The 16,599-nt window shown below is 46.2% G+C and overlaps 1 protein-coding gene across 1 annotated transcript; it reads right to left on the bottom strand.

Moving 5' to 3' along the window:
* Positions 1-3,893: 3,893 nt before the first annotated feature.
* Positions 3,894-12,575, bottom strand: LOC112892904 (CRS2-associated factor 1, chloroplastic-like). Its single transcript, XM_025959996.1, has 5 exons — positions 11,938-12,575; positions 11,674-11,801; positions 7,219-7,444; positions 5,128-5,255; positions 3,894-5,053 (listed from the first exon to the last, which is right to left on the bottom strand). The coding sequence occupies exons 1-5, from the start codon at positions 12,554-12,556 to the stop codon at positions 4,076-4,078; spliced, it is 2,079 nt and encodes a 692-aa protein (XP_025815781.1). The 5' UTR covers positions 12,557-12,575; the 3' UTR covers positions 3,894-4,075.
* Between the last annotated feature and the right edge of the window lie 4,024 nt (positions 12,576-16,599).

Genomic DNA, 16,599 nt, shown 5'->3' with positions numbered 1-16,599 from the left:
TACCTTCAAACGTCGAGGCGGCAGCAGCAGGGCCTTCTGGTGCGTTCTGTTGCAGCTGCTCGGCCACCTCCATATTTTTAGGGTTCTCTATCACGCCTGTTGTGGCTACTCTTACATTAGGGATATCTGCAGGCGCGGGCAGGGGTTCTTCTACTCGACCTGGGCTCTGAGGCCCAGGGGCTAATCACTTGGCTTCTTGGTTAGCCACCGCGAGATGTTTTCCTCCGCCTTGTCCTGCACCCCCGTTGATTAGTACTTCACTGGTCACAACGGGCGTGGGCTGCGCGGTCTCGCAAGCAGGCTCTTCCAGCACTGCAGCTTCATTATGCTTCTCCAGCTCTGGGGCTGGAGTAGTCGGGATAGGATGAGCCTGGGGCAGAGGGTCTTGACCCCTGCTCACAGGTTCAGCGCCAGACAACTTCGAGCTCTGGCCAGCGAAGGATTTTCTACGGAATAATATCAAGATCAATCAAGACTATATCTTAGAACCTACGAAAATTACTACTCGGATACTTACCCCAAAGACTTCCTTAGTGGAATTGCCCAAGGAACGATGAGTCCCTTGGGTGCGGCCACAACCTTGGGGCCTGTGTGGGTAGCTTCTCTAGCTACCAAGGCCGGAACTTGCCCGGATGCCAGGCTTCCCTCCCTGGCTTCATCTTCAGCCCCTTGCCTCAGGGTCTCGGGTCATTGACGGCAGCACTGCAGTTTTCATACTAATCAGCACTCGAGGAGAAAAAAGGAGATCGATAGAAACATCATCAGCTCGGCAAGATTTCTTACTCGTGTTGCTGCTGCTCGTCATCATCGTTGTCATCATCAGAGGCAAAGATGACAGCCTTCCGCTTCCGAGCAGCGGTGCGCTACCGACGCAGCAGACTCGCAATTGCCTTATCCCGAGGAGGACTCAGCATTTGTTGGGAAGCCAGTTCGTGGTCCTCTGGGAGGGGTGGGTGTGAGATAAATCACGCCAGATCGTCCTATATTGACAAAGTCATCAACGAAACAAGTCGGAACAATATTGCGCAGAGTACTCGGCTTGAAGACAAGTCAAGAAAACATACTGTATTCGTCGGATCCTTTGCCCTGAACAGTTTCGGAATATACGGCTCCGAGTGCACCTCTGAGAGGATGCGCTATACTCGCCGCATTATCTCCTCCATCGAGGGCACATCTCTCGCTATCCGGGATGGGTCAGCAGGTCTGCGGTACTCATACCCGAATGTGACCCTCCTTTGGAGTAGTTGAATGCGCCGCTCGAAGAAGGAGTAGGCGACTAACGCCTAGGTGACTCCCTAGGCTTTGAGAGCGCGGATCCTCTTGATCAGCTCGGGATGTCGACGAGGTCGGCCTCCAGAAGATCCTCGACCCAGAACGATTCATACATCGGGGGGGGGGAGGGTGTTCACCCTCTCTAGCAGACCAGGCTTTTGGTTCCCTATGTAGAACCACATGGCATGCCACCCGACAAACTACCTGGAGTTTAGTACTCCAGGTAATTTTCCTGCTCCGCCGACTAGTTTGGGATTCATGGTGTCGGGGTGCGGCATGAGACAGAAAAGATAGCGAAAGAGATTGAAATGGGGCTAGATACCCAGAAAAGCTTCGCACAAGTGCACGAAGATAGAAATGTGAACTATCGAGTTTGGATTCAAATGGAGAAGTTTTAATTTATAGAAGTGGAGGAGGCCACGGAAGAAATCTAAAGGGGGAAGGGCCAATCCCCGCTCGACGAAATGGGAAAAGCAGACGGTCTCGCCGGTGACTTCGAAAGGAGACTCATCCTTACCAGTGGGATGCCATTCCACCACACCATTCTCCTAAAGGAGCCCCTCTCCGACCAGCCGGAGAAGATCCTTCTCGGTGCACTTGGACCGCCTCCATCCATCGTCGGCGCTGGCATCAGTCTTTCCGACCTTGGAGGGCGGAGAATGGTAACCTTGTTCGTCCTGGGACTTCCTCTTGCTTCCGCCTCTTCTCGCAGTAGTGGCCCTCGGCATCTTGACTCGAAAATTGACAAGACGCTTCTCGCTCATACACTCGAGTGCTTGCGGAGGAGAAGCTAATGGCTTGCGCGGATGCGGATCAAGGCAGATCGACTACAGAATCACGACGAAATGGCAGATTCGGCTGGTTGGCAGTGGTGCTAGGGTTCTTGTGGAGCAGATCTAAGATGTGAAGGCAGGAGCGCTGGCAAGTGAAAGGGTAAAAATCCTAGATTTAATGCAAGGTTAAATAACCAGTGGGTGCAACAGTGGAAGGCCAACGGTTACTGTGCAGAAGCTGAAGAGTTTTTTCCAGGCTAATATTTGTTTTGAGCGGTAATTTAGGGATTGATTGTGGAAGTTATTTGTTTAACCTTTTTTCAGGGACTTATTCTGAAAGAAAGAGGTTTTACAAATTTCAAACAGATCACCCTAATTTCACCATCAATTCAAATTTTGAACAACACTCTACAATGCATGCCACGTTCTTTTTTGATCCTTTTTCCAAACCTTAGGATTTGAATTCAAGGCTCGGAGGCTACAGGACACTTGTCATCATCGACCTGTTTTTCAAATTTGTTGGAAGAAAAGGAAAGAAGATTTCAAAACTAATTTGACCTTCAGCCTGATTCTTCGATTCACCCTAAGACTCGGGGGCTACTCCATATGGAGTGCAATTTTCATCGCACCCCATTTAAAAGATGACTTAAAACTACTTGGGGTATGAGCACCTCATATCCTCGAAGTAGTCAAGGAAGTACTCGAAAGATACCTCCAAGACGGAATTCTAAAGAACTCAAAGACGACTTCAGAAGTACTCGGAAGCCTGCAGTACTTGACTATGAAGAGCTCGGGGGCTTGTCAGATCCCGAGCCACGGGACTGCGCACATGGCATAGAATATTGTAGAATATGGATGGGGCATGTCCTATGCCTTATATGTTTTATAATATACTCGGACCGAGAATAACTAGTCGGAACGGAAGGAAACTACCCGAGTAGTACTCGGATATGAGTCATAAGCTTGTATTCGTCTAGGATATCTATAACCCTGTCCCCCCAGACTATATAAGGGCGGGCAGAGGTCTCTTTCAAAGCAATCCACATTTAAAGCAATACAAACCACCACACAGAACGTATGGTATTACATACCTCGTGGCCCGAACCTGTCTAAATCTTTACGTTCCTTGCACCTTCAAGTTCCTGATCTCGGCGACAACTCACCTATAACTTTCTATCTCGGGGTATCCCTCGGTGGGCTTGGCGGTAAAACACCGACAACTATTTTGCATTGTTGTACCAATCAAACCAAAGTAGTTGAGGGGCTACTTTTGGAAGAATGATCCAGCCAATGTAGAAGTGAGTCTCGTGTAAAGGTTCAAGGATCTATTTAAGAATGTTGTACCTACCAAAAGTTTAGGTGCAAATTATCATCCTCCCTTCTGTGTAAAGAACCTAGGGGCATGAGTAGAGGAGACTCACCTCTCACTTGCTCTATCGATATGTACCATCATACCTCTCATGTTTATCCTTCGTACCTTCCTGCTCTCTCTCCTCTGTCTGGAGAAGTAAAAATCCCCAACAGGTTGCGGTGGTGGATGTGATCTGCAGGTAACGGAGAGAGAGAAAGAAAAGAGAGGGCGCCGGTTGCGAGGTTCAGGAAAAGAGCTCGGAGAAAAGGCAGGACATGATCTTTTAAGGTGTCTCGTTGATCAGTTGGACGACGGAAATGCTATGGCTCCCCATGATTGTCGGCAGGTCGCACCAAAGTTTTTTCTCTTAATTGGTCTTCCTTAGATAAGTGAAAATTTCTGTAGGGGCCTGTTGTTTCCCTCAAAATAATGTCTCTCAAAAATTTCAAAAAAAAAATTACCTCCCCTACTGTTTCCGTAAAAAACATAATGGCTACTTGCGGTTTAAAATCAGACCGAAAACATATTCTTAATGTGGTTTGTGTCGCACAGGTTAAAATAGCATCACCGTGACACAGCAGACCTGTTTTCAACCAACCAGTACATGCATTTTTTGCACGTGAAACTAAGGATGTCTTAGTAGTACCAGTCTTTATGGCTGGTAAAAGAACAATGACCTCTAAGCTAGTAACTTTGCTAGTTCATCTACTCTTAAGGTACCTTGTGGAACCACATCCGATAGAAACTCTTGTTCATGGCCATTTTTCTGCACTGCCAATCCTCCATTGGCATTATCTTTATTCTCAACATGGCTGCTGGATAGTTTATTTTCTACAAGATGCTTTTTAGTTCTTATATGCTTGTCTGGCCCATTTCTCCTGGCACTGGACTTACTTTGAGTATACTTGGAAACCTGTCCCCGCGGAATTGACTTTGTGAATGCAACACACTTTTGATAGACTAGATCTGAATTAACTAACTCATCTTCACTTAGAACAAGTGCCCTGCCACTGTCAATGGCCTGTTCCAAAAGACTCAACACTCCCACCATATAGGAAGGCACTTTGGACCTACAATTCCTCTGAGTCTCCAGATCATGACTTATGCTTGTTACGCCAGCGTGTGGTTCCAAATCTTGACAGTGTTCAGATCTTGCAGAATGATCAAGAGACTTCTCAACCAGACCTCTATTTTCACTCTTGTCTGACGGGACACTTTGGCAATTCAATGTTGACTTCAGGGATGGATCCATAAAATCACATACTGGATTTAATGGTGAACATTCTGTCGGAGCTTCTGCTGAGGGTTCAGTTACAGGTATACCTGTAGAATGAAACAATCCAGGGACTTCCATTGCAGAACTCAGCACCATATCACTGCCATGATTAGGTTTCATGGTATCTTTCAATTTTTCTTCACCTTCACCCAAGTTGCAGTTCTTCTGAGATGTTGCAATACCCGCCAACTCAATCTGGGTCAGAACAGTTCTTGAACGTCTATCCTTTTCATTAAGTTCTTTGATAATAAAACATTCTTGCGCCTTTGTAACTTCAAAATTATTTTCTTCTAATGGAGGAAGAGCTGATTTCCAATCACTTCCTCTCCACATCAGTATATGCTCAAACTCAAAAGACAGTAAGATACAGGGAACTAGATCCTGCAAAGGTAAGTTCATCAACTTTTGAACAAAATAATCCATAACCTAATATTATTTTTCACGATTTTTCGAACCTTAAGTTTAGCTCCAATTTTTCTGCAATCACTTTTGTTAAGATCAGAGCAATCAATACGGACAAGATCACATGCTTCAAATGCTTCTCTAACTTGCTTCACAAGGTTAATGTAAACACCATTTTTCCCTACAAAAAAATTGGACGAGTAACATGAGTGAGAAAGAGTTAGGAATGTACAATTACTGAATGATACAATGTACATATGTGCTATGTTGTTGTTGATATAGTTTGCACAGCATTAAGGAACGTATGAGAACCTGCAACAGGAGTATAGGACAGCTATCAAATGGTTCATGCTCTCTCTCTAATCATGCATGGGAAATGTTGGGGACGGCCTAGGTGACAAATAGGCCAGTGCCAGACGCTCCAGGTCCTCAGAAAACAAACTGGACAACCCTGCGCATGGCCCATGGCCCAGCTTCTTTGCACAATTTAATGGCCCACCAAAAAGCCAATGGAACCCTAGAAGGAAGGCTGTTGGCTGTTGCACACCCCGCACCCGCTGCTGCCGATCAGATACTCTGCAGGGAGGCAAGGTGGGCACCTCAAGGATAGGTAGCTGCTGCACAACCCCTGATGGGGTCTACTCACCACCAGTCGCTGCCCTCTCCGCCACAGGGACAAGCACTTACTGTTCCCCATTGGTAGCCGCCCCATCAGTCAGTTCCCTGCCTTCTCCACTGCCACCGGGACCGACGGCAGCCCTCGCCCATCGGGCATTGTCCCCATCTCCCAAGCATGTGAAGGCGTGCATAGAGACGAGCAAGCCACCTCAAGGAATGGAGCTGAGGAGAGGCTATCTCACTCAAATTTTCTGCACTGTCCGCGTTCTCACCGGTCGCCACCACAGTATGCCTCTCCTCCACTATCACCAAACTGGCATCAGGTCTCTCCACCCCCACTGAATTCTCAGCGTCAAAGCGCACACCAGGTGCCTGCTGATTTGATTGGTTGGTGCTTCAACTGCTTCCCAGTTGAGCACTTCTCTGCAAACTGAAAGAATGCATCTAACTGCTACCGTTGTAAGAGTGAAGGCCACAAAGCTCGCCATTACAAGCAGCCTCAGTATCCTTAGGGTCCGCCGACACATGTTCAGTTGTAGAACCAGTCGTGTCAGCGGGTGCTCCTCCTGGAACCACCTCAGTCAGCCAGGCTATAGTCAGCTGTTGCTTGATTCCAATTCATTTCCATCCATCTGTGAGGCATCTGCTTGATTGTGAGGGGTAGAAACTGCCATTCCGCACTCCAGGGAGATGGCGGAGCGCAAGGATTCTCTCTGGCAGGCTTTGGTCAGTGGTTGCCATCACTAATCGCGCCTGTTCTTTGGTTTTGTTGGTGCAGGTGCGCCGAATTGTTGCCCAGTTTGGTAGAACTTTAAACCTCTGTATAGTCCACCGTTTAATCAGCCACACATTACCTTCAGGCTTCGCAAGCAATGACACATACAGAAAAAGCATGTTCCACATTATACCAAGGGACTTTTCGATGAATTAAGCATTAGTATATGCTCTTCAAACGTTAATCTACTAAGCATTGTACTCATGAAATTGTTGCTTCCAGTGCACAGTGAGTTAGAGGATTGAAAGATCACCGTCTGTGGACAATGAGCTGATGGCATCGAAAGGTCATTCTCACCACATAGTGGTACAAAACAGGAGGAAGCCATGAAAACCAGAATGCGTGCATCAAAGCCTTACACAATATATCAAAGGGATGGAACAATTGACACTAATGTGGCCTAGTCCAAGAAACTATGGTTCAGCATACTAATTGGCAGTTATAGATTTTATGACAGCCATCAACTTTTGGTAGTTTAACATTACTTTCTTTTTATACTCAGTTTTCACATTCCTTTATTTTTTATACTCCCTCATTTTTCTAGATGTCTTTTGGAGCGTGTTTCATTCTCCATGCGATATCATTTTGGATTTTCTAGGTAGTGCTTTCCCAATTAAACACAAACAGGGGGCCATGAAATCTGCTGCATATCCAAAATTCAGAATAGCTCAAACTTCAAAGCAACCATTACACAGAAAAAAAAAACAAGAAGTTTCACGAACACGCCACGCAGAAGGAAAATTGGCCTTACCAAGTCTGCAAATTGGTGGTAATTGACGTCCTCTCGTGCGCATTTCTGTGGCCTCATCTGGAGTTAAGCCATCTGGGACCTTCTTAACAAGGCGAGGGTACACTGGTGCAACAGGTTTCCAGAGCATAAGCGGAAAACATGGACGAGTCCTGTAATTGTAGTTTCTACCACGAAAAAGAAATATGACACCCCCTTGGCGGTGTATTACTTTTCCTCCAACTTTTTCCTGTTGAAGTATAAGACGAAGTTATCAAAAAAGGATAAGAACTGTGCAACTGCAGGAACAAGATTATGCTACCTTAAATGTCAGGTACCATTTATCTGGGAAGTGTGATTATTCAGGATGGAGCCCTCTGTGCCGTAGTTCGGTTATTTAGATGCTTGCTTAGTAGCTCTTAGTAGTTGTTAAACTCCCGTTAACATGGAAACTGCTGTAATTTCGTTGCGTTTAGCAATGAAATTTCGTTCAACACTTTTGGTGGTTAAATAAAGGTGAAATGGTGTCCTGTTGAAGTATAAGACGAAGTTATCAAAAAAGGATAAGAACTGTGCAACTGCAGGAACAAGATTATGCTACCTTAAATGTCAGGTACCATTTATCTGGGAAGTATGATTATTCAGGATGGAGCCCTCTGTGCCGTAGTTCGGTTATTTAGATGCTTGCTTAGTAGCTCTTAGTAGTTGTTAAACTCCCATTAACATGGAAACTGCTATAATTTCGTTGCGTTTAGCAATGAAATTTCGATCAACACTTTTGGTGGTTAAATAAAGGTGAAATGGTGTCACGAACAGGGTTCAGACAGCGCCGCATCTGTATGTTGTGAGTCAGAACTCAGGATTGTGGAGTCCTACATCAGCAAAAAATGCACAACTTTGCGACAGACAGCGCATGGGTTTTGATCACATCAGAAAGAAAGACATGGTTTAGTACGCATAGTCATTGCAAAAATAATTTTTGCATTACTTAATATACTATTTCAATTTCACCTGGTTCACTTGGTTTCTGTATTGGTTGTCTCCCACTTCAAACACATGATGCTTATATCTTCTGAATAGAGGGTATGTCATATGTGTTATGCTTCTTGAAAAGAGTAATGTTGCTATACTACTATATTAACTATGGAGAGTTGGATGTTATTGGTTGTCTTTTCAATCATGGAAAAATCCTTGTTCTACTTTCATAATTCCATAGTGATCATGTTTATAAGGTACGTCAGATGTTTGGCAATAAGTGCAATATCTTTTAGTTGTTGTACCCTTCAGCTTTAAGTACACATATTTCAGCATCATTAATTTCTTGGTCTCATATTGTCTGGAAGAAGAAGAGTCCACAGACACAAAGATTAGGTGTACAGAGTCAGTGTGGGGTTAGTTTGTTCGAGGGACTCAGTTTACCATTCAGTTAAGATTAGTTTTGAGTCTATTTAGGATAGATTGCCTTGTTGAGTCTTTTTGTAAATTGGCTGGCTATAATGCTGGCGGTATCACCATGGTAGAATCAAGCAATCGCAAACTAATCTAGTTCTCATCACATTCCTCTGAGTTCTCATCTCCTTGCTGATCAACGCCACATCAGCATCAGCTATCCACCATGTGCACACAGTCGACCAAGGAATGAACAGAGCCTACCGACACATGTCATATTCAGTCATTGCCTCATGGCTATATATATGCCTGATAATTATGGCATATTAAAGAAAAGGAAATCTAAAAGTTCTTACTAATTGAAACCATTTATGCCTATATAATATCAATGCAGTACGCTCTTCCAGGTACCTAAAAAATGGCTAAGTGTTGCAGTTTTGGTTCAAGGCTATATGTCCTACTTACATTATGCTGGTGGGATACTAGGTGCTTGTGTAAGCAGGTCACCATATTTCAGTGCTTCTACCTTGCAGGTGATGATCTATTGAGCTTAAAATCCTGGCTATGGAAATGGCTACAAATCCTGTTGTAAGGAAAGCCACATCACAAATTGACTGACCAGTCATGGGCATGCACTAGCGTGAAATAAAAGCAAGTGATATATAAAGAAAAGGTGATGTCTTTCACAAAGCTAGCTTGATTGAGTTGGTAAGTATAAATGGATCTTTCAAGATCTACATTCTGTCATATAAGGGGATGTGAGCAGAGCCTGTAGTTTTGTTCTTTGCCATGGGCTCCATACCATCAGTGCAGAGGGTTAACAAAACTACTAGGATAACCTTGAGCACTTTTACTATATGCTCCTCCCTATGGTGACTTGCTTGAGAAGGTACAGGTAGGTTAAATTATTAGCCTGATCGACCGTGCTACTTTACGGCTGCAGCTGCAGTTGCTTCAAGCAAAATGCAAGCAAGTTAAAGTGCAGCTGTGCTACTTGGCTTGCTGTGCTACTTAGCGAGCTACAAGATCATAATCTTATAAGTTGTATTTCTGTACTGTACACCCTCTGCGAAATTCACCTATGTCAGAGTAGTCATGTGACAATGGCCATAGGAATTGGGCAAATCCCTGTGAGCTGCCATGAAAGTGCACGGCAATAATCACGCAACCCTGCTGAATCAGCATAGAACTTCTCGTTTCTGTTATGCTCTAGATGCAGAAGCCCGGAAAAGAAATATGGTTCAAGGCTTGGATTAGCATGCTCTAGATCTAGTGCTAGCACGCTTTTGAAGAAAAGTTTTAACGTTTTGTGGGGGATTGTTAGCAAAATATATTCATAGAATTATTTTCCCCCTTAAAACAATTAAAATTTTCTAGAAACTTAATTGCTACTTCCTCCATTCCAAATTGTAATTCACTTTAGCTTTGTCCTAAGTCAAGCTTCTCCAAATTTGATCAAATTTATAGGGGAAAACACCAACATTTACAACATATAATCAATTTCATTAAATCCCCATGAAATAAGTTTTGATTATGCATTTATTTTGGTAATATAGATGTCCATATATTTTTCTAAAAACTTGTTAAAAATCAATGTTCAAAAAGGCGCTAGGCGGTATCTAGGCGGTGACCCACCGCCTAGAGCCTAGGCGAGCCTAGTCGAGCCCAGGCTTTTCAAGGCGATTTTCTAGGCGGTGCTGTATATGTAGACATTTCTTGTCATACACATCAACTATCTCTTAAACAAAAGGAAAACCAGAGAATAGTGGGCCTAAAGTTAGATAGAAGGCCCATCCAAACTGCCCACCCGAGTCTCAACAGTCAACCCCACCTTATCCCTAGCCTCAACCTTATCAGCTCCCCACCCTGCCCCCTCCTCCACCCGCCTCCTCTACTGCCCAGGCGCCGCCACCCTCCCACCCCTGCTTCCTCCTCAGTTGCCTAGGACGACATCGCCCGCCCGCCCGCACATGCCTCCTCCTCCTCCTCCGCCACCTCCTCCGCCACCTGCTCCGCCTCAGCCTCCTGCGCCGCCGCCCAGTGCATAAGCACGCCGCCGCCGCCGCCTCCTCTCAGGCTCTCACCTCCTCCGCCGCCGCTTCCGCTTGATGTCCCTTCCTCCCTCGCCGGCGCATGGTGTCCCCACCTCCCCCACGCGTCCCTGCCTGGCGGATCTGCACGGCGGCCACCAGGGATGGAATTCCGGCCATCCTTTTGCCCCCCGACGAGCTGGCGCCGCCTAGGGGACCGCCTACCCCCAAAGCTAGGTGGAACCCCCTCGCCTAGCGCTTAGTTGCGCCTAGGCGGCCGCCTAGAACCGCCTTTTTTGAACATTGATAAAAATTAGAGTAGTGTGACTTAGGACAAAGCTAAAGTGAACTATAATTTGGAACGGAAGAAGTGAATAAATATACTTACTAGCTAAAGTAATCTTTCCCTAGCGGTTGTTTCAAGTTAGCCATTACTAACTTATAATCTTATTTTTTTTGTATGGCTAGAACATGTCCACGGGTCCTTGAAAAACACCCTGTTCTTTGGCATTGAGCTGGCAATTTGCAACTGAAAGACCTATCATGAAGCAACTTAGCAACCAGCTAATCCTACTTACTAACTAAGATCATGCCTGTTCACCAAGACCAAGTAATCAACAAGCTAACTTCCAACACAACTTATAACTATCCGATTACTTGTTCTCGGAGAGAGAATCACAAGGCAAGATCTAGTATGATTCTTTACAACTTCGGTATCCTAATACACATAAAGATACCCAAAATAGACAATCCTTCAAAAACTGTTGTTTCCTAAAATACATGGCTTGAGGAGTTTGGCAATGATCTGTTGATCCATGACTGCTATTGGAGGGGCGTGCCTGGGTTGTACCTTGGGACCAAAGAGCAGAAAACCCTGCATGCCAATGGCGTAATTTGGTCTTCAGGCACTGCAAGTTCTGCATGCCTCTCCAGGAATTTACTTATCTATTGTTATTTTCAAACCTTCATTGGATTACATTCTATTTTTGTATTTATATCACTACTGACTCAGCTCGACTAACACAAACTAAACCAAAAAGAAGGATAATGAGCTAATTACCTCTAGCTGGCGGCAGACATTATCCATATCCACTGTGCAGACACCTTTGCATTTTATCTTGCAAACTCTCTTCCTCTTCCAATGTGAATGAATGTTCTCCAGCATATTGTGGGTCAAACCATCCCTACCTGCAGAAGTCAAAAGGTGACCACAGATTAAAGCAGGCGAAACTCCAAGAGTGACAAATCAATGCTTCTTAACCCACCCCCAGAAAGCCATCCTAATCCTACGACACAGTCGAATCCACGGCGAGAGGGAACCCACCCATATTGAGCTGTCGCTTGGTCTTGAGGCTCCCTTTCACGAGTTCGGCAACCTCTTCCTTGGTGAGGGGCTCCCCGAGCACCTCCTCTCCGGATGCCGCTTGGTACCTCGGCTCCATCCCGGCGAGGAACGGCCCCGGTGACTGCACGGGCTTCACCCCCTTCTTGCCAGGTGGAGGCAGCACGAACGAGTCAAACTCTGGCAGCTCCTTGCGGCTCTTTGGCAGCGGCTTCCTCCCCGTCCAAGGGCGTGGCGTGGCCTCGGGCCCGAACGGCAGGAACGGGGCCTCACGAAGTGCAACGGGCCTTGCGCGTGGGGCCTCAGTGTAACTATACTGGAACTCGAATGGAGCGCCGTCGAGGTGATAAGACAGGCCGCGATCTGTGACGCGGACTCCGGCGGCCGGCTCATCGGTGTCCGGTATGAGGATCTTCTTGGCACGGCCCCGCGCGACTGCAGAGAAGGCCGGATGCAACGGGGCATGGTGTCGGCGGCGCTTCGGGTTGGCGGAAGGTTGCTTGTGGTAGGAGAGGTCGAGGCGGAGGGAGGCGGGCAGCCGTGGATGGGATTGCTGGGCCGGGGCCAAGAGGGAGCGAGAGGCCAAGGGAGCAGTGGCCATGGATGGTTACCGGGCAAGGGGGACGGCAGACGATAAGGTAAGCTCTGCTTTATACCCGTTTATCTATGGGACCGTTTACAATATTTAATTTTAGAATATGAATAATTTTTATAATATATTTATTATCCAATAATAGGGCAGATCTAAAGTTTTTATGGCATTTATTCTCTCTTTTCTTTGAGCTAAATCTGTTTATTGGAAGGTCTTAAAATAATTTTTGCAAATTTTAACTATTTTATTTGGACTCGTCGTGCCCTAAGATTTTTCCCAAAAATTTTCGGATCCTTATGGTATATTTTTTATGGTTTAAAATATTTATCTAGATTTTTCTAGATTTATTTTAAGCTAGAAAATATATTCTAGAAAAATAAAATACTTTTTCTTTTATTCTCAGGATGTATTCAACTCGTTTTCGGCCCAATCCATCATAAGCCCAAAAACCATGCTGCACAAGCTTAAGGTCGGCCACCGCCACGATCTCATCGTCCGTCACTTTCCGTCGACAAAAGCTAGAAAACCCCATGTTTTTGTTTTCCTTCCTATCCCTGTCGGTGTTTTACCGCCACGCCCACCAGAAACTTGAATGTGCAAGGAATACAAAGTTTAGACAGGTTCGGGCCGCTAATAGCGTAATATCCTACGTCTTGTGTGGTTTGTATTGTCTTAGATGTGATCGGGTGATCTGTCGCATGAGGCACGAGTTGTCATTCATGCTCCCTGCTTGAGAAGGGTCCATGTCCGTTCTTATATAGTCTTGGGGGACAGGGTTACATGGAAGTCTTAGTCGAATATGAGCACTAAAGTCCTACCCGAGTGGTTTTTTGGTAGTTTCCTACTGTATCCGACTAGTATGAGTAGTTCTACTAGGCTACGAGTAGTTACAACCAGGGTAGGACGCGGGCCATGTCCCACGCCTTATCCTGTAAGAAGTAGGCCATTTGCGCAGTCCGGTAGGTCCGGGTCTGACAAGCCCCCGAGCTCTTCGTAGTCGAGTATTGTAGGCTTCCGAGTACTTCTAAAGGTGTCTTCGAGTTCTTCCGAACTCCATCTTGAAGGTATCTTCCGAATACTTCTTTAGCTGCATCGAGGTTGTGAGATGCTCATGCTCCAAGTAGTTGCCAAGTCTTCTTTTAAATGGGATGCGATTGAACTCGCACTCCATATGCAGTAATCCCTGAGCCTTAGGTTGACTCGTAGAATCAGGCTGAGGGTCAATCTAGTCTTGAGTCTTCTGTCCTTGTCTTCCAAAAGATTTGAAAAATAAGTCGCCAGTGATACACGTACCGCAGCCCCCGAGCCTTGAATCCAAATTTCCAAGATTTGGAATAAAGGATCCAAAAAATCGTGGCATGCAATATATGATGGTAAAGATTTGATGGTTAAGATAGGTAAATTGGTTCAGTAAATTCGAAAACCTCTTTTTTCGGGAAGTATTCCCTGAAAAAATGGTTAAACAAATAACTTCACCAAAAAAAGCACCCTAAATTACCGCTCAAATCAAACCGTGGTTGCCGAGAGCCGTGTCATATCCAGCCCTCGAGCCTGCGAGCTAGATGAGTCACATAGTACATGCCTAGTAATCGGTGGCGTCAGCCCCCGAGCCTAGGTATTGGCCAAGTTGGTGCTAAATCTTGAACTGTCGATGAAGCCGGCTAGTCGGAGTCGGAGTCGATTCCGACTAGTTTTGTAGGCGAGACGAGTAATCGAAGTAGTCACCAGCGCGTTGTCAGGCATAGTCATCTCCGACTAGCCTTGTAGGCGAAAGGAGTAGTCGAAGTAGTCGCCAACGAGTCGCCAAGCATAGTCGTCTCCGACTAGTCTTGTAGGCGTAACGAGTAGTCGAAATAGTCGCCAACGTGTCGCCAAGCATAATCATCTCCGACTAGTCTTGTAGGTGAAATGAGTAGTCGAAGTAGTCGCCAGTGTGTCGTCGTGTATTTTTCACGAAGTCAAGTAGTCGTCGGTTGTCGATGAGCCCAACCAGTCAGAGTCAAATCTGGCGAGTAGTCATTGTTGTCTGCGACATGTAGTCAAGCGTTCTCGCAAAGTCGAAATAGTTGTTGGCGATTGTTGCTGAAACCAACTAGTCGGAGTTGAATCCAACTCGCCCAGCAGCATGGTCCAGGTCAGGTCCTTTGCAAGGTGAACATAAAAGTATGTTGTAACTGGTATATATGATATCATGTTGGGAGCAAATCCCAGCATTGTAAATGCATGAAAAAAATTTCGCGTTGTACTCTTGCTGGGTCATGTAATATCCCCGGGTAGGTAGCCTGTTACATTAGGCATCCGATCCTTGATTGCCGTAAACCATGGCGTAGGGAGCGTGGCCGTATGCACGCGTAGTTGCATAGGCGTACAGAAGAGTCGAGATTTCACGAATAGCGTACGCTACCTAGGTATTGTAGCAACCGTTGAGAGGAAACTAGAGCAGTCGATGCTGCGCAAAAAAAGAGAACGCTCGTGGAGCGCACTTACAAGATGTAACCCGACCGCCCGTATTGCAGGGCGGACCATGCAGGCAATCAGGAACAGGCATGACATGGCCTGTGAAGAGAATGCGCGTTGCACAAAAAATAGGCGGCGAAGCGTAGCTCTGGAGGTTTTCATGCCCATCGAGAGACGTATACAAATAAATAGCCGATCATGTGAAAAACAAGTCGGAAAAGGTATAAGTGACTTAGCTTGATTCGTGGACAATTGTCTATGAGCCGCAGCGGCCGTCAATGGAGCCGTGATGGTTTGTTGATAAAGCCGACTAGCCGGAGTCGACTCCGACTAGTTGTTGACGGTGTGAAGCCCACTCCCGACTAGTTTTCTTGCCGAAACAAGTAGTTGAAGTAGTCGAAACAAGCCCACTCGTGGACGATTGTCGACGAAACCGCAACAGTCGTTGATGGAGCCGTGACGGTTTGTTGATGACGCCAACCAGTCGGAGTTGATCCCGACCAGCTGTTGACCATGCAGAGCTAGTCGCCAAGTAGTTTAAGACTCGTTAACAACTAGTTTCTAGTCGAGATGAGTAGTTGAAGTAGTCGTTGGCGATGCAGATTTGTCGAAGTAGTCGTAGTCGGTGACTACAACGCGTCTGCGCTGCGGCGCTAGCTAAAGTCGACCCACATCGTCAGGGTGGGCGGCGATGGCGTGTCGTCGTTGTGGCACGGACTAAATTCGAGTTGATCACGAGTAGGAGCTGGGTTGGATCCAGACTCGTCCTCACGGTTTCCGATTAGATCGGAAAATCAAATTCCACCAAGATCATCGGCGAGGTCGTCAATGTCGCAGCAGGATGCTAGAGCAAATTCTATCGGCTCCGTGGTTTCAGCGAGGTGGCTGCTGAAGCCACCACCATCGTCGGCGATGTAGAACCAGGAGCCAAAGGCGGACGCCGTGCCCTCATCGAGCACAACGCTGATGAAGTTGAACGATGCCATCGAGTTCTCCGGTGGATGTTCGATGAACACCCCTACATGGCGCGCCAGCAGTCGGTGTTTTACCACTACGCCCACCGAGGGATACCTCCGAGGTGGTGAATTTGTAGGGAGGGTGTCGCCGAGATCAGAAACTCGAAGATGCGAGGAACACAAAGTTTAGACAGGTTCAGACTGCCGAGAGCATAATACGCTACGTCTTGTGTGGTTTATATTGTCTTAGGTGGTGATCGGGTGATTTGTTGCATGAGGCACGAGTTGTCCCTCAAGCTTGAGGAGGGTTCCTATCTGCCCTTATATAGTCTGGGGGATAGGGTTACATGAAAGTGCTAGTTGGATACGAGCCCTAGAGTCCTACTCGAGTGGTTTTCGGGTAGTTTCCTACTGAGTCCAACTAGTTTTACTACTGTATAAGTAGTTCTTTTAGGTTACGAGTAGTTACAACCAGTGTAGGGCTCGGGCCATGTCTCATTATTTATCCTGTAAGATGTAGGCAATGTGCGTAGTCCCGTAGGCTGGATCTACAATCCTGGAGTTTAATTGCTCATTAAAGCTAGCCGACAGCTCTCACCGTTGATCATCTTCTTCCACCGAGTTAACGTTGTCTAGACG

The sequence above is a fragment of the Panicum hallii genome, chromosome 5 (genome assembly GCF_002211085.1).
Source record: "Panicum hallii strain FIL2 chromosome 5, PHallii_v3.1, whole genome shotgun sequence".
NCBI lineage: Eukaryota > Viridiplantae > Streptophyta > Magnoliopsida > Poales > Poaceae > Panicum > Panicum hallii.
This window is presented reverse-complemented; position numbering and strand designations above follow the sequence as displayed.

What these genes read in the sequence shown, in the direction of transcription:
- LOC112892904 (XM_025959996.1), bottom strand. Translation starts at nt 12,556, where the DNA reads ATGGCCACTGCTCCCTTGGCCTCTCGCTCCCTCTTGGCCCCGGCCCAG. An exon ending in ATGTCTGCCGCCAGCTAGAG is followed by an intron (nt 7,445 to 11,673) that starts GTAATTAGCTCA and finishes ATACTTCAACAG; the next exon opens with GAAAAAGTTGGAGGAAAAGT. An exon ending in AAATTGGAGCTAAACTTAAG is followed by an intron (nt 5,054 to 5,127) that starts GTTCGAAAAATC and finishes TTACCTTTGCAG; the next exon opens with GATCTAGTTCCCTGTATCTT.